Source organism: Heteronotia binoei, chromosome 8 (assembly GCF_032191835.1).
Source record: "Heteronotia binoei isolate CCM8104 ecotype False Entrance Well chromosome 8, APGP_CSIRO_Hbin_v1, whole genome shotgun sequence".
Taxonomy (NCBI): domain Eukaryota; kingdom Metazoa; phylum Chordata; class Lepidosauria; order Squamata; family Gekkonidae; genus Heteronotia; species Heteronotia binoei.
In genome coordinates, this window is record NC_083230.1 from 42,774,274 (window position 1) to 42,799,394 (window position 25,121).

At 41.3% G+C, this 25,121-nt stretch overlaps 1 protein-coding gene across 1 annotated transcript in view; it reads right to left on the minus strand.

Annotated features, from left to right (window-relative positions):
• LRIG3 (leucine rich repeats and immunoglobulin like domains 3) overlaps positions 1 to 23,351 on the minus strand; it is an 86,045-nt gene extending 62,694 nt beyond the window's left edge. Inside the window, 3 exon segments of the mRNA XM_060244965.1 lie at positions 13,675 to 13,749; positions 13,990 to 14,061; positions 23,144 to 23,351. Of these exon segments, the coding sequence (XP_060100948.1) occupies positions 13,675 to 13,749; positions 13,990 to 14,061; positions 23,144 to 23,331 (335 nt within the window). The 5' untranslated portion in view covers positions 23,332 to 23,351.
• Between the last annotated feature and the right edge of the window lie 1,770 nt (positions 23,352 to 25,121).

The following is a 25,121-nucleotide window of genomic DNA, read 5'->3' on the forward strand; positions in this document are numbered from 1 at the left end:
AGAGGGTTCCCGTCTCCTCCTCAGGGAGACCATTCCACAAAGCAGAAGCCACAATGCATAAACCCCAGGCTCTGGTTGATACCAGAATGGCCACTCTAAGTGATGGGGTATACAACAGATGGCTGCCTGATGACCATAGCTGGCAAACAGAGACATATGGAAAGAGAAAATCCTTCAGATTTTAGGTCATTGGGTCTACTAAAGAATTGGGGGGGGGGGTGTCAAGAGATTAATAATTTCATTTAACAGTCCCCTCATCCACGTTTCCACTTATCTGAGCACTAATATTATCTGGATAGCATAATGAGATCATACCTATAGAGCTGTAGAAAGAATCCCTATTGCATTAGTCTGATTCCATGCATAGGCAAAAGTGCCATATTTGGTGAGGATACTGGTGCTCCTTATTGAACATATGAAGCTGCCTTATACTGAATCAGACCCTTGGTCCATCAAAGTCAGTATTGTCTTCTCAGACTGGCAGCGGCTCTCCAGGGTCTCAAGATGAGGTTTTTCACACCTATTTGCCTGGACCCTTTTTTGGAGATGCCAGGGATTGAACCTGGGACCTTCTGCTTCCCAAGCAGATGCTCTAACACTGAGCCACTGTCCCTCCCTTATACCAATATCCAAAAGAAGGGAAGGAGGCAGTCTGAAACTGAAAGGTTTCTTACCCCATTAAGAATCTAATACTGTAAAAGAATATTAATAGTGGTCACTGAATTCTGCTTTGGGGTGGTGAATGACTGTTTCATTTACTAGCTTGGTTCAGCATCTAGATTTTTTTAAAGACTAAAGCATTTACAACTCTGGTAACTCAAGTCTTTATTTACAAATGCGTGTTTATTCCCAAAATTTGTACCTTATCATTCTGCCCTATCAGGACCACCAAGTATCACATACCAAGTGACACTTAACAGTGTCAGGTATGAAGGGTACCAACTTAAAGTCTTGCAGCAGCTAGTGTAAAGAGGAAAAAGATGCCAAACATAAAAAGAAAAAAAAGTTTGTCTTTCAAAACAAGCCAAATGTGTGATGGAGAAGGGAAAATCTGTTACAAAAATGGCTGGCAACTGGCAGGGGAAAGGGAAGGCAGCATGGATGGGAGAGAACAATGTCATGCCAATTGTACAATGTCACTTCTGGCATAAACCTAGAAGTGATATGTACCATGTCTATGTGCTTCGCTCTAGGATCCTCCTGAACTCTATGGATTTACCACAGAATTTTTGAGGATCCTGGAATACCTTAATGAAATCACTTTCAGGTTTGTGCCCTAATGATAGCCCAGTACCCATTTCAAGCAGATGTAACAATGCCCTCTCAGTTCTATGTCACAGCTGTGTTTACTTTCTTCCTGGGCATTATTTAAACAAGACCAGGCTTGTATGATGAAGCTTTGACCAAGGAAACATAAAAGAGCAAGTATATATCCACAACAACCAACATGGGAACTAACACAGAGAGGTCATGCAAGTGCTGTTTTGTAGGAGTTGAAAATGTGGTAACTGGCACAATACTGGCTGAAGCTAGGAACAACTGCTGCTGAGTTCAGAAATGCAGAGCACTGATTTGTCTAACCAGGCAAAAAAGAAAACACTTGGGCAAATTCTGCTCTAGGACATATTTGCACCTCTTGAGTATGGTGCGTTACAAATAAGAGTCAATATTTGCACTGGCAAAGAAAGAGGGATATTTTAAATGAAAAATTAAATGGGAGGCATGTTGATAGGTCAGAGGAAAGATGAAGAACAGTATCTATTAGAAATAGAATAAACCATGAGTTTAAGTTTGTTAACATTATTGTCTATTCTACCAGGTTCTTTTTCTAGCGAGCTCCTCTGCATATTAGGCCATGCCCCCTGATGTAGCCAATCCTCCTGGAGCTTACAGTAGGCCTTGTACTAAGATCCCTCTAAGCTCTTGGAGGATTGGCTACTTCAGGGGGGCATCGCCCAACATGCAGAGGAGCTCCTGAAAGCCCACATATCACATATGAAAAATCTAGCCCCCCACCCACTCTAGACTTTATGACAGACAAGTCCTTAGTCACAACAGCTAAATGAAACCTTCATGTAACTCTCCAAACACCAGTACTAGGAGACAACAACAGTAGGCTTTTGGCCTCTGTACCCTGCATGATGGCTTTCAGAGAACATCTGGTTGGCCACTTAGGGAAGCAGCAGGCTTAACAAGATGTACCATTGCTTTGACCATCACCCCTGCTCTTTATGATAAACTCTATCACTGAGACAAAGTGAGCTAAATAACACATTTTTAAGTACTCTGTTTCTACAATAGTTCCTCCCTAGGTGAGGTGAAATATTTCTGATGGGATGATCAGGGGAAAGTCAATGTTTAGAGTCTATGGATTATAGAAACAGTTTATCAGTAAGAAAAGCTAGCTTTGGGATTTTCTTCCATTCAAGGTTTTTTTTTCGGGGGGGGGGGGGATTAGAAGTACCCGCAAAGGATGCTTTCGTTCCAGTTCATTATTCCAAAATGCTGATTGTAAAAAGTTTCAAAAATAGAACTATTTTGCAATATACAACTCTCATGTAATTTAAGAGGACTCTTTGTGATCCTTCAAATATTTAAGAAATGCAAATAAGCAAATTCCTAAAATATCCCAGTTTAGGGATACAGCATATAACCAGTGCTCCTTCTAAGCTGTTAGTGTGAGCTAGATCACAGTTTTTTTAGCATCCGGCTCACACATTTTTGTCTTAGGAAAAATGGCCCCACAGCAAACTAATTTAAGCAGCAGCTCACAAAACTCCACAGCTTAAGATGGAGTATTGCACATGACTGCTAACTACATTAAAAAAAAAACCCAGTAATTTCAATCCAGAATTTTTAATATTAGAAAGACAGTGTTCACTCTGTTGTAGCACATAGCTGCAAGTTTCCACAAACAAACAAAAAACAACACCATTTTCCATAAGGGTAATAAAAAAAACCTCCACAAAGTTAAAAGCATATAAACTTTAAAAGGCTGTTCAGCCTTTTTCATTGGAGAATTCAAGGTAAATTTTCAGCAAAACAGGGTAACACATATTTTTTACTTATGGCCATAATCTCCATGCAATAATGGGTCCCGATTTGTAGACTTGTTCCTGCCGAACAGAAGGGCAGAACATTCTCTTTTGAAAGTACAGATCCTCTTGGCTGTTGGGTAGGAAAGAAATGAGGCTTGGACTGGGTTATCTCTCAACTGGATTACTGCAGTGCTCTCTACTTGAAATTATCTTCAGCTACTGCAGAACACCATTTTCCTTTTTAACAAGGGTGTCAGGCCATCAGCACATCATGCTGATCTTTCCTTTCCTTTAATCTGATTAAAGCTCCTTGACTAAAAGTCTTGAGCAGTCAACAACCCATCTGTTAAGTAGCACCATATGGACATAACACTAAATCAGGGGTGGCCAAACTGCAGCTCAGGAGCCACATGTGGCTCTTGAAGTTTCCACCACCCTGTTGTCTGATTTGGAGATGGCATTTGTCTCTTGAAACCACTTCTCCAAGCCAAGCCAGCGGGTGGCTTGCAGAATGCATTTAATGTTGCTTTCCTTCCACCTCTTCTCCCTCCTCCCTCCACCAATTTGCCTGCCTTCCTATCTTCTGGCTCTCAAATATCCGACGTTCATGTCTTGTAGCTCTCATACATCCGATGTTTATTCTAAGCAAGTTTGGCCACCCCTGCACTAAACCAATGGAAAAATCTCATAACAGCAAAAGTAAGGTTTGGAAATCTGTCAGCTAAAAGGAGTGAAACTAGCGTGTGATGACACAAAGATGAAAAATGATCTAGCTACTGTGTTAAAAACCTATTTCTAAGGTTAACATTTATTATTTGTTTGTTTAAATTTTTATTCTGCCTCCCCCCTCCCCCAAGCGAGTTCAGGGCAGATCACAGTGACAGTACACACCAATTTAAGCACAATAATGCAATACTTAAAACAGTTTAAAACAAAATAAATTAAACAGATAGCTATTGGTTAAAATACAATATTCTCAGATGCTAAAGCCACTGGGTTGTTAGAGATCTTCTGGGCTGCATGGAAGTGAAGAGCTTCAGCAAGGGAGGCCAACTTGATTGGACGCCCACCATCTCATTCAAAGGCCTGGCAGAACAGCTCCATTTTACAGGCCCCATGGGATAGTATAAGGTCCTGATCTCAAGTGGGAGCATGTTCTAATCTCAAGCAGGAATATGTTCCACCTGGCAGTGGCCAGGGCAGAGAATGCCCTAGCCCTGGTCAACAGATGTGTTTTGGGCCAGGGACAGCTAGTAGATGTTGGTTAGCCAAGCATAAAGCTCTTCAGGGTACACATGGGAACAGACAGTCTGTCAGATATGTTGGTTCCAGGCCACATGGGGCTTTGAATATAAAGAGGACACTCCAACAAAATATGTATTAAAGTACCAGTCTCAAAACAGCTTCATTTGTTGCCTGTGTGTTTCTGGGCTCAATTCAAGATGCTGTTTCTTCTTATTAAAATCCACTTCATGGTCCAGGGCACACAAACTTGCTTCTCCTTATATACCCCAGCTCACCAGCTTGGATTTGACCAGTGATATCTGCAATCACTGACTTTGGTGGGGACTCATTCCTTCATTGCGGAGATCCCAACATTATGCAACTGCTTCCTGGAGAAACTCCAGCTTGCCTCCTCCTTTCTGCTTACCCAATGAACCTATGAAACTATCAGCTTTCAACAGGCTTGTAGCTAAAAGTTCTGTATGCCTGTAGTGGGGAACATTTATTGTTTTATGAGTGTTTTGGATGGTTAACCTTCCAGGCACCTGTCGCATCAACCATCACCAGTGGTCTGACCTAGCCTCAGATCGCAAAGCATGGAGGCACACCATCCACCAGGCTGTCTCTTCTTTTGAGAATGCACGCTTAGCTGGTCTTGAGGACAAAAGGAGATTGAGGAAGAATCGCACTGCTACAGCACCAACCCTAAATTAGACTTTTCCCTGCAGCTACTGTGGCCGGACCTGCCTGTCCCGCATTGGTCTTGTCAGCCACCAGCAAGCCTGCAGCAGACGTGGACTATTGCACCCTTCTTAAATCTTCGTTCGCGAAGCCAAGCCGAGAGAGAGGATGGTTAACACAGTTTTCATCATGGTCTATTGATTTATTACTGGTGTATTATATTTCTGCCAGTTTCCTGCATGTTTAACATGTGTTTATTGTTAGCCACTTTGAAGGGAGTTTTTAAAAAATGGAGTTTATATATTTCTAAGTAAACAAATAGAATTACCTCAAACAAGACATCAGCATTCCAAAACTGACCACGTTAACCATCATCCAGTAACTATATGCACAACAGCAAGAGCTAGATAGTAAAAGGAGGAGATAGTCCATATAGGTCAGGTCCTTGAGAATACAGGAGAGTCAATATTTTTGGAATGCAGTTTGTCCTTGATGGAATGGGGCACAGAAGTGCAATATGTAGTCAAAGCCCAAACCAGAAAAGCTTTTTCCCCATTTTATTAGGCTGCACCTAGGATATCTAGTTATACCATATAATTTTTTTTGTTTCACATGGTCACCTCCCCTTTCCCAGCACATGGTTGTATACTATCTACTTTAAGCTACCTGTGATTTTAAAAACAACTTTTTTTTGGGGGGGGGCAATTTTTGCATACAAATCTCATAGTATTTAGAGTATCTAGAATATAAGAATTTCCTCTGTAGAATTGAGGAAATCTGTGGATGACTGCAGTTCACCCAGAAGTGCAAGAATCCAAAGCGAATAAGGGAAAACTTGTTTCAAATGTAAATGAGTTACTCTTCACTGAAATATAGAGTCTGAGGTGATTTATAATTTGTAGCCAAGCTCGAAGGGGAGGTATAGTTATTTCACAATATCGTCTAGGGTTGCCAACCTCCTTGTGGGTAAAAAATTAGAGAGAAGTGACTCAAGATAGCAACCAGTAAACAACCCAAACAGGTTATAGTGACTCGATGCGGCTCAAGGCCGTATTGAGCTGTTGCCTATTTGAAAAATAAGGAGACTGTTGTCTATTTTTAATGTTCTACAAGAAGTGTAATTTAACTATTGAAGGAGGAAGAGCTTGAAGTTGCCTTCCAATTGGAAGTTCTTAGAATTTATTGGAATGTGTAAGTAATGTAACGAGGCAGAGATTTTTGTGGAAAGTTCCATTGGAGAAAGGAATGTAGAGTGCACCTTTGCTGGAAGAAACTTCGAAGCAAGATATGAAGCTGGCCTCCTGTACATTGGAACTCTACGACTGGAACTGTATCAGGATGTAATGGACTCAGTATTGCATTGAGAGTGTTCCGTTTTGCGATGTACAAGTGTTTATTATTGGTTTTACCTACAAAACTGTTATTGTAGTGCATTATTTTTGTAGTAATTTTGTCACTATAACTTGTTTGGGTTGTTTACTGGTTGCAACCTCCATGTGAGGCCTGGAGATCTCCTAGAGTCACAATTGATCTCTGGATGATAAGAGATCACTTCCCCTGGATGAACTGGCTGCTCTGGAGGGTAGACTCAATGGCATTATAACCTGCTGAAGTCCCTCCCCTCCCCATGCTCTACCCCGCCCCCCCCCCAAATCTCCAGGAATCTACCTACCCAGCACTGGCAACCCTATCCCCAAAGAAGCCTTTAGACAAGGGGTGTCAAATGTCCAGCCCACAGGCCAGACCCCACCCCCTCGCTTTAATCAGGCCCATCAGGCTCTTTTCTCCCCCCTCCTGTATGGTTTTCTTTTGAAGCTCAGAGGCTACTGAAGTTCCCAGCTCCTTCCTCCTTGTCTTTGTAGGCTGAAGCAGGAAGCAATTCTGGGCTTGCAAAGCTGCAAAGAAAATGAGGAATGGACTTTCCATTAAGGTCTCTGTGCTTAGATAGTCTATCTGGGCACTGAAGTAGTCTAACATTCCATATTTTCCTTGCAGCTTTGTCTGTGCTGCAATGTATTTTAATGGAGTGGATCTCAGTTTCACTTTTCAGCATTTATATGACCAATTAAAAGCCGTTCCTTCCTGGAATTGTTGCAAATAAAGGGTTGATGGTTTCAGTCAGCATGTCCCTGCTGAATGGACCTTAGAACTGGTGCTGAGCAATGTCTTCCCAAACTTGTAAGTGGCTTAACAGTGCATCAGGGTAAGGGTTTGGGATGGGCACATGTTAGCATTCAATGTGTGGGCAAGGATAAACAAGGCCAGCGGCAGCCTTTGGTTGAGTTTGGAGCCAGGCTGGATTTGCCAGAACAAAGGCAGCCATGGACATTAATTGATGACATAGATCAGCAGATTTGAATAACCTAATTAAACCCACACTTGTCTCAAGTCTTCATTTGGGTACTGGAGGAAGAGATTTCACTCTGTGTCTTTCATAATTAGGAATCTCTTGGTCTTGTGGAACCCTTTGAAAGGGCAAAAATATTTCCATAATGCTGCCATATTGCTTTGTGATGGATCATATCTAGAGACACTGCCTGCAATTCTCAAAACTAGTTACAAATCTCTAAAATTTCATAATTAAATTTTACAGTGACAAGATCTTCTTTGCTCTCTCATGAGTTTTGAAATTAGTGAGGAATCAGATTACTGAGGCAGCCCAGAGGGATGGATCTGATGTTATTGTGATAGATAACGGTTAGTGTGAGTGAAATGCAGAGTGAACATAAGGCACTACCCATTCAATAGCTCTCTAATGCCTTTTGTGTTCCTCTGCAAGTTGAGCTCCTACTCTGGTGACAAAGAGGGGGGCTTTCATGTCAAAGCACCCATAATGCTTCTTTTTCTAATTCTAACCATTCTCCACAAAGGTCATAAGGTGCATAGCAAACACTTGTAACCTCAACTGAGTTCTGCAGAACACAATACAGGAAACCCTCTGAAACCATTCAGAGGCACTGCAGGAGTTTCAAAGTACAATGGTAACAAGACACCTCTCAGGCAGCCCAATCACGCTACATAATAATTCAATCCTTTTTTCTGGGTGGCATAATAAAGTTTTTTTTTAAAGCAAAATAGCACACAGTGTGTTTTGTCAGCTGAATAAACTAACTCAAGATCCCAAATTCAAGGTAGGGCTTTTAAAAGAAAAGCTTTACACAGCTGCAGAGGAATATTTTTATGTTTCTTGAAACTGAAGTTACATCTCCATGGAAATGAAGACAGCTAAGGATGCTATCAGAAGGTGCAAATGATATTTCTGAAAGTTTGGCAAGGAGGAGTCTTAATAATCAAACCTGTCAACATTTCTTGTTTAACAGTAACCCTTGTCCTTTTACTGTGGCATTCTAGGGTTTGCATCACATGGATTGATCTCTGGAAAGGCTCATTTTACTGACATCCTGGTCCATTCAGGACTCAAGACTGGACATTTCCATGGCTGGGTCTCACAAAGGCTGTTTGAAATGGCTTATCCACCAAAGAGTTCTGCATGCCAGATTTCAACTCCAGCACCACTGATTCCTAACACCCAGTGATGTCTTAGCCACATGGAGAGAAGCAATGGATATTATGTGGATGGAGTGGGAAAGAGCACTAGCCACAGTCAGTGTGACAAAATCAACTTTAGACAGGTCTTAGAAACTGAACTTTCATATTTATATTTGAGATTTTATTTAATTAGTTTTTTCACAGGTTCAGCATCACTGGATCTTGTAGGAGAGGGGGATTCTGCTATATTCCATTTGCTTTTCCTTTTTAATGTTCTCCCCCAGTCAACTTGATCCATAGCAAAACCACACCACTATCAAATGTCACTTAGCTCTTATTCAAACAGAGTGCAGCAGACACAGCGGCTGCACTAAGCTGACTTGGCTGACCCAGAGTTAAAACAATACTATAATAAGTCAGCAGATGTAAGCAACTGAATACTGATTACTTTAATTAACAGAACAGCTTCCCAAAATGTACATATTGTTTTAGCCCTTTAGGCTCCTTTGCCAACAGGCAATATAGAACTTGTATTCACTATTATTTTCAAGTGTTTTCTCTCATTTAAAATATTAAAACTTCTGTGTGAAACTACTATTGTAATTAATATGAAAACAAATTTCCCATCTAAACAGGCTATAATGAAAACTCTCCAAAATTTCATTTCATCAGCTTTCTTTCATTATTGCAGTCTTGACTACTGCAGCCACTTCCACAAGGCAGCAGGCAGTTTCCTAATCAGGGCATGAACAGCATTCCTTAAAAAGAGAGAATGGGCGAGAAAGTTCTGGGCATTCTTTACAGACAGCAACATGTAGCCACTAGAGTTATTCCATTCCTAAAGGATACACAGTCAAGTCAGGCTTTGCCTTCTGCTCTCTTCCCAATGCAATTCCACAGGGCCCGCAGGCTTTTGGTTAAGGACAGCAACACCCCCCCCCCCTCCACACAACACCCCCAACTGCATTTCCTCTCCTCCCTGCCCACAAAGTGGCCAGGCAGTCTACAAATTTGGAACATAAATTTTAGGAATGCGATCTTGGAACTATTTTTAAATTGGTCTTTTTTTTACTTTATTAACTTTCTTATGCTGTATTTAAATGTTTGTGTATCTGTTTTATGGCCTTATGCCCCAGAATAAATAATGACTGCACTGCTGTGTCAAACTTTCCTTTGCAGTCTGCACTCCCGCTTGCCAGACCTTATCCTTTGTTCAAGTAAGTACTCCCTGCTGCCTGCCCAGGTGCCATGCCCTCCTGGTGCCACCAAATGCCTTTGCTTTATCAATCTGCCTCCTCCTCATGCTAGGGATGCCAGTCCCTGGTGGGGGAAGGCTCTCCCAGTTTTGAGGCCTTCCCTCTGATGCCAGCCAGCTGTTGAGTGGGGTAAAGCCCTACCTCCAAAAGTCCTCCATGGCCCCATGAGTGCTGTCCACACCCACCCAGCCACAGTCGCAGCTTCCAGGAAAAGCACACATGGCCAAATGGGGAGCTGCCTACTCTTGCCTTCCAAGCCCCGATCTCAGGGCTTAGATGGCAGGAGTACACGGTGTCCACTTCCCTCCCCCCCAGCCATTTACAGGGAAGGTCCCTTTAAATGCTTGGGGGAAATGGAGGAGGACATGCACACCTGGCACTGCATTCCCAGAGCAATTATGTCATTCCACATGACGTCATCACATTGAGAATGGCCATGCTCCCTCTGGAACACCCCCAAATCCCCCTGCTGGGGACAACTTGGGACCTGGCAACTCTATTGTAGCTGCAGTGCCGAATTCTCTCACTGAATGCCGCTTTCCATGTTACTGTGTGTTTGGAATATTTCCTATCAATTCTTCCATACACTTTAATGTTAAGTATGGGCACCTTTCATTGCCTCAAAAAGAGGGACTCTTTTATTCTATCTGTCTGACATTTGGCAGTGTGCAGGTCCCTGCAAGCGCTGACTTCCCACTCCACCCTGAGTTTTGTCCAGTTTGGACAACCCAAGAAAGGGAATGGGGGCTTCTACTGAAAACAATGGGAAATAATAACAAAACAAAATTCTGAAAATGAACAATAATGAGACAAAATTATACAAAAAACCCAAGAATAATTCTCTTTTTGGAATTAATATCAAAAATGAAAGAAACAAAAGAAATCCCCATGTACACACCTAGAAATTACTATCACTGTTTTAAACTGGATGTTTCCCACAACTAAATATACATTTTTTTTTAATCAGCAAAGAGATTGGTTATAGAGAGAGATTGGTTAGAGAGAGAGATGCACAATTTTATGTTATACTAAGTGGTGATGTATCACAGACAATATATCCTATATCAAAATGGTTCTAGGAAAAAAAACCAAAGAAAAAAAACCCCACAGACATAAATGCTCACAGGAAAAAAGCCCCCATGGAAAAATGCCCACATGGAAATAAACCCACATGGAGAAAAGTCCATACTGAAGGAAGTCCACATGGAAAGAAGCCCCCATGGAAAAATATGTAAAGCACCATAGACGTCTATAATTGTGGAATAGGGTTGCCAAGTCCAATTCAAGAAATATCTGGAAACTTTGGGGATGGAGCCAGAAGCAAGGTTGTGACAAGCACAACTGAACTCCAAAGGGAGTTCTGGCCATCACATCTAAAGGGACCACGCTCCTTTTAAATGCCTTCCCTCCATAAGAAATAATGAAGGATAGGGGAATCTTCTTTTGGGGCTCATAGAATTGGACCCCCTGGTCCAATCCTTTTGAACCTTGGAGGGTATTTTGGGGAGAGGCACTGGATGCTATGCCACAAATTTGGTGCATCTACCTCAAAAAACATCCCCCCCAGAGCCTGAGATACCTGTGGATCAATTCTCCATTATACCATTTTTTAAAATTAATTCCAACTATGTTTATTGATTTCTTCCTTCCAAATACTTGCCAGAGTCAGTCCCACTTAGCTTCTTAGATCTATGAGGCCTTAACTACTTCTGCTATTTAAGAAAAAGAAACTATCACAGAGCAGTCAGTAATTTGCCTAACCCAAAACCCATACTTTTTGACATTCCTGAAAAGTATAGGCAACTGAAACGTCACAATTCTGATGTGGAAAAATCCAGACAGAATTCTGGTTTTAGGTGATAGAGATCTTATGCTTGAATTAAACAAAGATACCATCTATGGAGATGGCACCTTGGATAAAATGTCAAATATGTTTTACCAGCTGTACACATCGCATGCCAAGGTGGGTAATTTTTACTTCAAAAAAAAAACCATGGACATCTATAATAGAATATTTGAAATAATGAAGCTATGGATTCCAGATAAACTATTGTGGGGGCACAATGCTCTTAATTCCTTGTTCCATTTCAGTCACCCCAGTGTGTGGTCTCTATTCAATGGACTGCAGAGGGACTCGGCTTGTCACAAACTAACACTGGCTAATGCACAGGCAGGTCACCTAGAGCAGTGGTCCCCAAACTTTCTGGTCCCACAGGTCCCCAGGTCCGGCCTGTCCACAGCGGCCCCAGGGCCAGCAGCGTGGGGGCACCATATTTACTCCCCGCCCCTCCTCCTCCTCCTGCAGCACCTCCTTCTCCCCGCACATTCAGCTTTCAAAAAGGGGCTGGGGGTGCAACGCGGGGGTCTGCCTCCAATAGCAGAACCCCCTAGCGCTGGCCCTGTCCCCCCACTGCAGCACCTTCTCCTCCCTCCATTCGTACAAATGAAAGCCCAGGGAAGGCAGCGGTGAAGTGCTCCGTGGCTTTTTAAAGGCCGACCCCTCCCCTGTCCCCCTCCCCCTGTCAATCAGATGATAGATGGAAAAACCTGGGGAAAAGTGGAAACGAGGCAAAAGGTAGCGCAGCTTTTTCAGCTGGTCGCTCACGCAGCTGCCACGGTTTTTCCATCAATCATCTGATCGACAGGAGGAGGGGGGACGGGGAGGGGATGGCCTTTAAAGAGCTGCGGAGCACTTCACTGCCGCCTTCCTTGGGCTTTCACTTATACAAACGGAGGGAGGAGGAGAGGCACTGCGGGGTAAGGTGGGTGGTGAGGCTGCGTGTCGCTGCTGGGGGAGGTGTGGCTGCTGGGCTGTGCCGCCCAGTTGCCAACATGCCACAGACCGGGACCGGTCCGTGGCCAGGGGGTTGGGGACCCCTTGCCTAGAGGTAGAAAAGAGGAAATATGAGGCACTACATTACATGATTGCCACTTCTATGCAACAGTATGAGCAGGTGGAAGATAAACTTAGTTGCTAATTTGGCTAATTTGCAATGAAGAATTATAACTGATAGATCCCAGTAGGCAGCCGTGTTGGTCTGAAGCAAGAGAACAAAGCAATAAACAACTGCACCTTTAAGACCAACTAAGTTTTATTTAGAATGTAAGCTTTCGTATGCTCTTAAGCAGACTTCATCAGACAAAATGGGAATGGCAAGCAGCAATACTTAATATAAGTGGGCAGTGAGGAATCATGGGAATGTTTTTAGCAGATTAAAAGAATCACCAATAGGGATCTGTGTTTGTTAGTGTAGGACAAAACAGGGTTAAAAAAACATTGGAGAGTGATAAAAAGCAGACTGCTGTAGTAGCTGCGGATGCCATAAATCTAGGTAACATTGTTTACTAAAGAAAAAAGCCCTGGTAGATCCCCTTTTAAAAATCTGGAATCCAACTAAGCAGATCTTCAGGATGGGCAGTGGGGACTGGAATCAATCCCCTCCACAACTGATCAATGAGATTTTAGCTTCACAGAAAGACCTGAACATGTACAGACTCTACTGTGCCACACACTATGCTGGATTAGAGTCAGCCTCCTCCTCCTCCCATATCTATCATATACCTCTGCAAGCAACCACTCATTCAATAAGGACAAGCATTTTATTCTGGGCAATAAAAGAAGTGGCTGGTTGTTGGAAGACTATCTTACACAGTTAGAAGCATGCTTTGGGATTTATGAGAGCTGAAGTGTTGCTTTCGTTCACTGAAAAGAGTGAGGAGGACAAGGGTATTGGGATTTTGGTACAGTCTGTGCAAGGTGACGAATTTCACACAAAGGTCTGAGCACCAAGAATCATGAAAACATAGTAACACATCAAAGTAAGTATCCTACACTGTCACTTTCTTGGCAACATTTTAATTGCAATAGCTAAGTCAATCTTTCCTGCATTTATGAAGTTAACTTTATATTATTTTTGTATACTCAAGAATTTACACAGATAAATTTTTATATACCAATAAAAATATATATATATAAGCCAACTTACAAAGACAGAAGAGTAATGTTTGCTGAAATAGTCCCCAGATTTGGTATGGCTTTCAATTCATTACCACTCAGTTTTCTGTCAACAACATAAAGAAAGTCAGTTGACCTGTAAACAAGTGATGATTGGTCTCTTCTGAGCTTTTATTCCCGTTATAATAACTGAACACTTCCTAACAAAAATCTTTAATCACCACTAAATTATACACAAAAGCCCCCTTTAAAAAAAAAGTAAAAAATGAACTATAAAATACTATTTTGTGGGATTACACTTGCATATCTGAACAAATATCACCATTCAAAAACAGTAGAGACTTACATTTCTTGCAGGTTATGGAGATGATTCAAAGAACTGGGTTTGATTGAAGACAATCTATTGTAGCTTAAATCTCTACAAGATGATTTTAAAAAAAAGTCAGTACTGCCAATACAATGTAATCTTGAATAACTATAAAAATAACAAGGCCTCAAGATCAACATTTTGCAAGTAATACATCAACCACTACACTTTGATTCTGTTTTCCTTTCCATTTTGTGGAACAGGGAATGCAGTAGATCACCCAAAGACCTTTTATCTGTCCTTTTAATGTGATACATGGACATATGAAAGTTTTACTACATTAAGTGAGGCCTGGGCCTCCATATACAGCATAAAGATATGACTGAATATTGAATGGTCCACTGGATTGAACAACTTGACACTGCAGGAGAAGGACTCCATTTCAATGCTCATTAAATCATTAAAAAGTGATATCCCCATTTTTTTCCCTGTCAAGTTTCAGCTCTATGGTGAACCCACAGGATTTTCAAGGCAAAACACATTCAAATGTCATTTACCACTGCCTGTCTCTGCATAGCAACCCTAGATTTCCATGGAAGTCTCCCATCCAAGAATTAATTAGGGCTGACCCTTCCTGGGCCTTCAAAATCTGATGGGATCAGGCTGGTCTCAGATATCCAGATTAGGGCATCCCTATCTACTACCTGGTGTTATTATCCATTCTAATGGTGGTATCATCCAGTCTGCCTCTGGTGAACTTTATTGTCTCATTCTCCTCTTATTTAAGGTCCACCTTAAAGGCTATTTTCATATCAGCATATTGTTTCAGTAAAAATTTTCTGAGATCAATGTGGCAATTACTGTGTGTGCACAATTCAGCATGAGTGCTTTTTTTAATTCCATGAAATATTAAGTGTTTTAATGTTTGACACATTACACTAACATTATGAACATGCTATTTTCCAGTGCTTTTAAACATCTCATTATTTTCCATTATATAGAATGTTTTATCTTTTTAAAAGTGTTTTCTCTACTGAGTACATTTTTGTCCTACCCAAGGAGCTCAAGGTGGTGTATAGTGTATACACTGTTCTCCCTTCTTCTATTTTATCCTTACAACAATCCTGTGAAATACAAGTCACACAATAAGTTTCATGATGGGGTGGCAACTTGAACTCACACTTCTCATATTCCACCCTGACCATTTAACCACTTAATTATTAAGTGGTTGGTTTTTGTTTGCTTCTTTTCTTGCTTTTTTGTTTTGGTCTTCATTGCATAGGTTATACCACTCCACTAGGCAAAGCCTGAAACCTTTCTCCAACTGAAGTGGCTCTTTCTTGAAACTGAAGAGCCAGTTCAGAAGCCTTCCTTCCACCTAGGAGTTTCCTTCAGTCCAAAATTAGGACACCATCCATTGTTTTATTCTTTCTTTTCTCATTTCTAATTGCTGTAAGACTTACTTATAATTGAAGTCATAGTTTAAAAACACAAAGAGGGGAATACACAAACTGATTTTTCTGTCTATAGTCTGAACAAATGATACTAAACATTCTACCATCTGAAAACTCCACCATCCCACTGTGCCATCAGGTGTGCTGAATGTTTAGACAAAGTCCAGCTCAAATGCTATTTTCACATCAGTTTGTCATTTTAGTAAACAAATTCATTTTCTGAAACCAATGTGGCAACTTTTGTGTGGGTGCAAACCACACATATCAGCCAAACATCCCCCCCGCCACCACCACCACCAAGATAGCCTATGGGATCAAAGAATGTTGTTCCAAACCGGTGCCATCTGGCAACCCTAGCATAAAGTTGGTACTCAAGTTATAGTTTTCCCCTGGGAAACCTGACTTTGCAAAGTTGAAGGGTATGAGGCTGGGTGGCATGCTCTTTCATTCACGTGTCTCTGCACCATTAATTCTCACACATAAAATAGCTTAACATGAACCATATGTAAGTATCAGAATAGGGGCCTGAATAAACACTCCAGCTTCAAGGCATCAATATTTCAATGTAACTGAATGGAAGAGCACTGTCTGCCACAAACGTACATCTGCCATGTGAGCATAAGCCTACCTTCTGCATGTCTTATTTCTCTTGATACATCAGCATACAGGTCTTTAAGCTACGACCTTAACTGGTATAGGTGGTGAGATGCAGTTCAAGCAACCTTAAACATGACTGAAAGTGATCTGAGCTAGCAGATGTTAAAAGAGTGCAAGGACTTCCCCTGTTTTGTATCCGGCTCAATACTTTGGCTTTAGCTCACAGGGACTCAAAGAACTATGCAAAGAACTATGCAACACTTTGAAATCAAGGAGATTAAAGTCAAATATGTTTCTGCACATAAGGCTTAGGCATCAAATGACTGTAACAAAGGGCTTTTAACATTCTGCTATTAAAAATGTGCTCTGAAAAAACCTTCCTTCATTTTACCCGCATTTAAACACACACGCACAGAAACACACTACTCTACAAAGATTTATTTAAAGCATGCTTGCTGTAGGACCCACCAGACAGTAACAGACGTGAGTGGATTTGTTCTGCAGAAGTTATAACATGTGCAAAAAAAAACCTGGCAGAGCTTTAAACTATAAAAATCCTGCAATTACAACCACTGCTGTGCATGATCACCAAACTGGTGCCAGACACTTTCACTCGGAGCTGAAGCTCACCATCCATCTGGAGTCTATCAAGGCAGCCGTGAGCATAACAACTTGCATTACATTTCAGACTAAATCCATGTTTTCTGACACTGCTGATATCTACAGATTTTTCCACGCATTGTCCTGCTGTTTTTTTTGTTTTTTTTTTTAAAAAGAGCACAAATACCTCTCCAAAGCTCACACCAGTTTCCTTAAATCAAATTCAGAAAGTAATGACTCCTCTCCAGAAGTTATATAATGAGTCGTTATTGTGCAGTAGCCCAAATCAAACAACAATTACCAAAACTTTAACAGGGCTGCCATTTATACTGTATCTAATTTTACAGCCTCTGGAAGCAAAAAGGAGGGAGGGATTTCCCTTTCAAAGAGACAGAGTTTCCCACAGAACTGTGAGGAATGGGCTGTGAAAGCTAAAATCCTTGAAATCCTTTTTTTTCTTTTCTTTTTTTTTGGGGGGGAAGAGTTCTGAAGTTCTGATATGATTAGTTTTTAAATACACACCTTTTTATAGTTTTAAAGACAAAAGGAGCCCTAAAAACATCTTGCTACTAGTAGAAAAATAATGTGAACAAATCTCCCCTTATAATTTAGAAGCAGTAGCTGGCATCCCTGTAGTGATGGAAACACAGATTTTCCATTCCCAAACCTCCTCCTTCTCCCTTCTCTTAAACCACAGCACATAGAAAGAAAAATCTCTGCTCACTAGTAGAGCTTTTAAAATGATCCATATATAGGGCTGGCTGGACTGAGTACTTGGTGCATACATCTAAAATTGAGGCACATTTTAACAGGCCTAGCTTCAATAAACTATTTCTGACATAACATGTCCCTCACTATACACCATCACTATACACCATCCTTGTCACACTCCATGATATCCTGGGTTGGGATAGGAAGAGGGCCAACCCAGGAACAGCCCCAACAGAGGCTGCACTTTAGACTCTAGGATGAAGAAAAAGAATAACTGGGCCTAGGGTCGCCACCTATGGATTGAGAAATTCCTCAAGATTGGTGGATGGAGGCTGGGGGAGTGAAGGGGAGGGACTTAAGTGGTATATGATACCATACAGTGCACCCTCCAAAGCAGCTAGTTTCTACAGGGGAACTGATCTCTGCAGTGTGGACACCAGTTGCCATTCTGGAGATCTCCAGGACCCACATGGAAGTTGGCAACCCTACATGGACCCCAAGAGCTCCTTAAGGGAAGGTAATGTTTGCCTCTTTGGGAGCAGAGGCTGCATCCAAAGCTGAGACATTTTCTGGAATAAAGGCTACCTTAAATCTAGGCCAAGACACCCAGGAAGTAGACACAGCAGGAATAAAGGGAATAAAAGGCTAAGGCTTCCCACCTTCCTGGGCAGAAAGTCAGGTAGCTAGCCAAGCCAAGCCATGGGATACCTGCTCTCCATCTAAAAGTAAACATCTTTCTACATAACGTCCAGACAGACAGACTTTTGAGATACAAGATTTCCCTGTGCAGGTAACCTTGGGTATGGTTGCACTTTACAATCAGCGGTGTGGTTTTTGAGATGATTCAGTTCTATAAGAAACAAAACATAATGCACATCTTAATAGCTTACTCCTCAACAGTAATTACACTTGTTACTCGAGTAGAACAAAGAATATTGAAAGTTCATTAGTTCGTATTTGCTTCCATTAACTTGTAACCTGAAGAGAGATATCTATGTATGTTAATAACCACAACCAGCTCAAGGACTGTATTAAAACTGTCAGATAGATGAAGGCATCTTGAATATTAAAAACCTTAACAATTGTGTGTATGTGTGTGTGTGTGTGGGGAGGGGTTGTTTGTCATTTGAAAAGTGAATTTTATTTCATGAAAGAGGTCAATACTCCAATACAGAACAAAAACAAGTAATAAAGGAGCTGGTGAGGTTTTCATTCTCCTTTTACACTTGAAGTTACCTCAGATTTTGAAAGGAGAGAGTTGCAGTGGCAGCCCAGGACAACAGCCAGAAAATGAAACCATAAAAATATAGAACAGAATTAAAGTTGCCCCTTCAGAAACTTTGATAGTTCTTGGACAGGGGTGGTGGGGATTTCCAAAGGCTGCAATTTTTACTAATGTAAGACCTTCCAAGGCTGCATTGTTCACCGCTCACAATGCTTATATCAACTCAAAGTTACTAAAACTTCGTAGTAAAGAAAACAAGGCATTTCTTTGCAAGAATAACTTCAGATCCTAATTCAATCTGCACATCATTTAGGGGCAATCCTCACCTCCTACCTTGAAGAAGCCCAAAACCTAAATCTTGAAATTTGAAATGCAAATCCAACTACAGTTTCTTAATCAATTCCCTGTGGGGCACTTAGACTTGCTAATTCAGCAGAAAGAAGGAAAGCTAAAAAACAAAGAAGCAGCCTGTAGCAGTTTTAAGACATAGATCCAAAGTGACTCATAAATCAGCATGCTATGTTCAAATTTGAGTCTGGAAAATACTGAAGAACAGCTGTGAAAACTATCAGAACTCTTCTTTCTTCCCTGGCAATTCTGGAAAGGGTTAGAAAATGTAAATATTGAGCTGTAAGACAAACATTAGTTGAAACCATCCTTTAGATTTCCCCTTCTGCCTCAGTGACAGCTTTTACATTCCTAGAAAAAACCTGCTAAAATAATCCAGATTTTGAAAAAGAACTGAAAATAGTAAAGTTGTCTGGCAAGTGTTCCTGGTTTTATGCTCCTCTGCTCTTCATCCTAAATTTTCAAACTAATAAAAAGAAAATTCTTGAATACTTAAAAGAGTATTTATTCTTACCCTCTAAGTAAAATCATGCTGCAAAGGTATTTGTTTACAGAGCATCACAAATGTTCACTAGTTGTGATCAGATTTGCTTTTAATCAAATATTTTACTCCTTTATTGAGAGCCTGTAGTAAAATTGTATTAAAACTGGCCAGTTTCCACAAACCAGAGGCTTTTCCCTATGTCAATTACAAGAGAAACCACTGTTTTTACAGTGCATAAAGATAATACAATTTCAGTCTTCCAGCAGTCAGGTCGAAAACAAATTCAGTATTTGTAGGATTTTCTCCCATCAAACATTAAGAATAAAAGAACAAAGTCTGAGTCCAGAGGTACCTTTAAGACTAACAAAGTTTTATTCAATGTCTGAGCTTCCATGTGCATGTACACTTAAATACTTTGGTCTTAAAAGGTGCCACTGGACTCAACCTTTGTTCTTCTGCTTCAGACCAACCTGGCTATCCTCCTGAAAATAAGAATTTAAATTATTTCACTGATAGTTTTAAATCACACACACACTGAACACATGGATCCGTCTTATACTGAATCAGATCACTGGTCCATCAAAGTCAATATTATCTACTCAGACTGGCAGTGGCTCTCCAGCAGAGGTCTTTCAAATCACATACCACCTGTTCTTTTAACTGGAGATGTCAGGTATTGAACCTGGGACCTTCTGCATACCAAGCAGATGCTCTACCACCAAGCCATGGTCCCTCCCCAAAGCAGAAGATGAATCCTCTATCAAGATAAGTCACCTAGCTATCTACCAATGAGTCTTGACTACTTGTCTTAGTGGGAAAAACCAAGAGGACAGATATGGAAGTACAAGCCTTTGTCTTAGTGAAAACCAACCACAATAGCTACAGAACAGTTCTTTGTCTAGCACCTTCAATTCTGCATTTATTTCTCCCAAGCAAGTGGCATTGATTACTGGAGTCCCTAAAGGGTATAGATAGTATACCCTAAACAGGTATACTCAAAAGTAAGCCCATTTTATTCAATGGGGCTTACTTCCAGGAAACTGTCCTTACAATGGCAGACACAATCCTATGCTATTTAGTTAGAACATAGCGTGCACATAGCAAAAGCCTAAGCATGTTAATTCGGAAGTAAGCCCCTGGATTCAATGCATTTACATCCTAATGTACATAGGTATTGCACCTAAGTAAGGTATTTACCACCCAGTGAAAATCAGCAGGATTTACTCCCTAGAAACTTATAGGATCTGGCATTTAGAATTTTAAAGCTTAAAATTTTTATTCAGTCATTGATTATTAACAGTATATTTCTAGCATTAAAAACTTGCAAGAAGTAACAGAAAAATCCCACATTTCACAGCAACCCTTTTTTCAAGAAAACAAGAAAATCAGAATTTCTCAAGGCATTTGACACAAAAAAGGAAACATCTGCACTAAAACTACTAGACCACATGGCTTGGTGACACCTACAACGACATAACCCTGTGAGCTTTAGAGCAAGTGATGCAGCTATCCAATGAGCAATCACAGCAGGGTTCCTTACAAAAAGCCAAGTGCTTATTTATACAAGTGGAGCCCATTTTTCACACTCCTTGTAAAGGAATGTGTGTGTACATATGGACAATTTACATCTACAGGGGAAATCCAATTAGAAAGCCTTCACTGTGGTAACAAAAACAATACAGAATCTGCTTTAGTAGACCTTCACTCAATTGTCACAAAAATGTCTTATTTCTTAAGTCACATTTTAAAAATTTATTGGGATTTACAATTAATACTTTTTTGAACAATTAGCTTGAATTGATTCTGTTTCCACTGGTTTGCTATACTGTAAAATGTATTGCCCAGAAGAAAAGGCAGTTGATTGCTGAGTGGATTTTTTGTTTAAATGCTCATTAGAAACTTGTCAAAAAGGAATGATAAACTTTCAATTACTTTGATTTGCACAAAGTTAAGCAAATCCTGGAACGTATTCATCAGCTACCAACTGTTGTTTCTTAAGTAAAAATGTAGTTTATTTCTACCTTCTTCAGGTACTCACGGATTTATTCATTCCCATTCAAAGTGAGGCCCAGATGTTATTTCAACACTAACACTTTTTTTTGAATGAAGCATATCCCCCTCCTCAGGAGCAAGTGAACAGAATTAGCCACAACTAATTCAAAGCCTTCCTGTTTACTTTAAAGTTCTTATCTCTTTTTGCTTCTGAAGCCAAACAGAAAATTAATATATTTATCTAGTTGTTACTTGAATGACAAAGGATTAGAACCAAACAATACTCCAGTGTACACCAATTATTTTCTTACTTTAGAAAACTTCAAGTTCTTAAAATTTTGCCCTGTGTAGCCACTGAAAGACAGTGAATAGTACAACATGTTACAATGTCAGATTAAGAATTATATCTCATGTGCAGTGTAATTAGTAACACTTTCAGAACAATGGGAATGAGAAAACCAAGCACAAAAGAATGGATGCCTATCACACTGCAGAGAAGATTGTATTCTGTTGATAAATAATGATGTGCATAAAAGTGCAAGAATCTTCAGATTTTTGAAAACGCTCTCAACATGCACGAATGTTGTTCAAGAACCAAGCTAGGCCCAACTCCTGCTTCCACACTATCATCGAACCATTTTCTCAAATACTTAGTTTTAAAAGCTAACTAGTAAAAAGAAAGTGTTCAATTCTTGGAGATAATCAGCAACCCTTATTCTGAAGCATTGTACTCCATATCCATCTAATTGGCAGAAAAATCAGACATTTACTCTCTTGATTACCAGCACCACAGCATTTCAATATTACCATATTTTATTTTCATAGAGCCAGAGACTTGGAGGAGCAATACAGGCCATTTAGTCCGACCTCAAATTATTAATTTTCATTAATCTACCTGTGGAAACATATATCATGAAATTAACAGGCCACAATTTTCCATCAAATGATACATATCAAGCATGTATGAAAATACACAGAACCCAAACACAATTGAGAAAGCCCTGGAAAGTTAGGATCACTGTACACTACTTAGGGCCACTTCACACATGACATTCTTGTGAATTAACATTAGTAATAATTCTATAAGGAGAAATCTTTAAATGAAAACATTATTGGAAAACATGATTGCCTCCACTTCTCAATTATATGCACATGTGGTGCTCTGAATATGCAGGCAGGTCATGGCCTGTGAAGATCTATATGTAACATAAATACATGGAAGTGTCCTCCATGCTCGAGTACCGTAAGCAGTTCAACGAGTGATGGTCTGGAAAAGTATGGGAAAGAGAGTTAACTTCCCCGGTGACAAATTCCAGAATGGCAGCTCTGTTCTTTACATTAAACACACGAAGCGTCTAGTGGCACCTTAAGGATTAACAGATTCATTGGGACCTAATCTATGAAAATGTAAACCACAAGGGTGCCCAAACATTCCTTGAGAGATCATTATGCCCATGTGGCCCAGGGATCCACCATCCCTTCTATAATGTCTAGAGAAAGTAAAGAAATCCGATACTCCGCGGAACAGAAAGCGGAGGACCACATCCATATTTTTATATTTTGCATTGTTTCCAAGTTTTAAGTGTTTTATTACAGTCCCCTCTTACAGATTTTAAGCGGGCGCGGGGAGTGGTGGGGGGAGATGCACGAACTTCTTCCCCATGGCTGCTAGTCCTCAAGCGTTAGAGGCAAAAGGCACGGCGCGCCTCCTAGCGCCAGGTACCATCAGCTGGGTTCCGCGCTCGACCCAGACGCAAAACCTCCGTCCGAAGAGATACTCACAGCTGCTCAATCCACGCCGGAAGCGACTCGGGCACTCGGATCAGCTTGAGGCGGCTGCAGTCCACCAGTTCTCCCAGGCAGCGGCATGGAGCCGGGCAGCCGTCGGCCAGCCACGAGGAAAAGAGGCTATAGCAAAGAAACAGCCACGGCGGCGGCGGCAGCAGCAACTGGTGCGCCGAGAAGCTCATGGCTGGAGCTACCCGCGAGTTCGACGGGAACTCCTCCAGCCGGATGGAGGGAAGACGGCGCGGAACCTCCGTCGCTTTCAGGGAGCTTGGCGGGACCCCACCATACCCCTCCCCCGCTAAATCCACCACCAAGGCTTCCCGCTGCACAGCCAACTCCAGACACTTAGCAAAACTTTTCCACCAACTTCTGCCCGCCTCCCAGCCCCTGCCTGGACCAGCGGAGCCCGCCCCCTGCCATGTGATAACAACTCCTGGAGCAAACGGAGGGAAGGCGCAGCAAGCCCTCCACCGGTCTCGACTGTTACATTTGCAGGCTAGCCGAGGACTGATGCACTAAAACGAATGATAGGATTGCCAATTGGAAACAACGAGAGAGGCTGGATTGCCTGTTGGATATAGTGGGAGCCAAGATTGCCAATTGACTTGCATGGGCTCCATTGAAATACATTGCAAAAAAAAAAATCGGTTGCAAACAAAATGGGGGATGGATTTTGCAGGAAACTCTCTAAACCCAGGTAAACCTACAAGTGTTCTGGGATGGAATTGCCATGGGGTAGAGTGGATTGCTAGCCCCAGGGACTGGCACCGGTGTTCTAGGACTGGAATATCAGCAGGCAGGGTGGATAGCCAGCCCTTGGGACTAGCACAAGTGTTCTGGGACTGAATTGCCAGCCTCTGTGACTACTAGAGGTGTTCTGGGATTGGATTGCCATGGGGCAGGGTGGATTGCCAGCCCCTGGGACTAGATTACCAGTAGGCAGCAGTGGCAGACTGAATCTACAAATATTGCTTGCCAGGAGACAAAGGGGGGCCACCCACAACTGTAAGGCTATAATTTAATTTGTATAAAAAAATAAAATTTTCAAAAAAAAATGTGGAAAAAGGTACAATTAAAACTTTTGCAAAATAAATGTGGAGAGAGAGAGAGATATTAGTAATTACAGTGTGCATATATTGTACATTTTACTGGCAGTGTGCAATAGATATTAAATGTAAACACAGATTGCATTTTCTCCAGGGGAGCTGATCTCTGCCAGCTGGAGATCAGTTGTAAAGGTGGGAGATCCCCAGGCCCCACCTGGAGGCTGGCAACCATAAATGCAATGTAAATTTTAGTTGCATTACAGTAATCATATTAGAACTTCTATTATATTTTCAAGCTACTAAAAGGACATGAACATTTTAACATATTGTTTAATGTTTAAGAAGGCCCACTTCATCAAGGGCCCACTTGCCATCGGGCAAGCTGACACCCTGGCCAGTCCGCCACTGGTGGGCAGGGTGGATAGCCAGCCCACAGTGGATTGCCAACCTCTACAACTACTTACAGGTGTTTGTGGACTGGATTGCCAGGTGATAGGGTGAATTGCCAGCCCCTGGGACTATTACCGGTGTTCTTGGACTGGATTGTCAGGGGGCAGCATGGATTGCCAGCCTCTGGGACAGCCACATGTGTTCTGGGATGGGATTCCCACCTCCTTATTTGTTCCTTATTTGAGACTTATTCATAACTACATACACACACACATATATCTTCTAGGGGACATATGCTGTTTCGTTGCCCGAAGTGCAATCTTGTAATAACTTAATAAAGTGTTCATTTTACAGAGGATGCCATAATGTTAAAAGCAGCATTTTAGGCCTCTCTTTTCTATACAGCATTCTACACTGACCAAGTAAACGATGTGACTAAGAGCCTATATATAGAACTTTGAAAGTATGATTACAGGACGTGAGCAAAAAAAAATGTGGTAGTCCAGTATTTACATGTCATTTTAAAAATTAAAGTC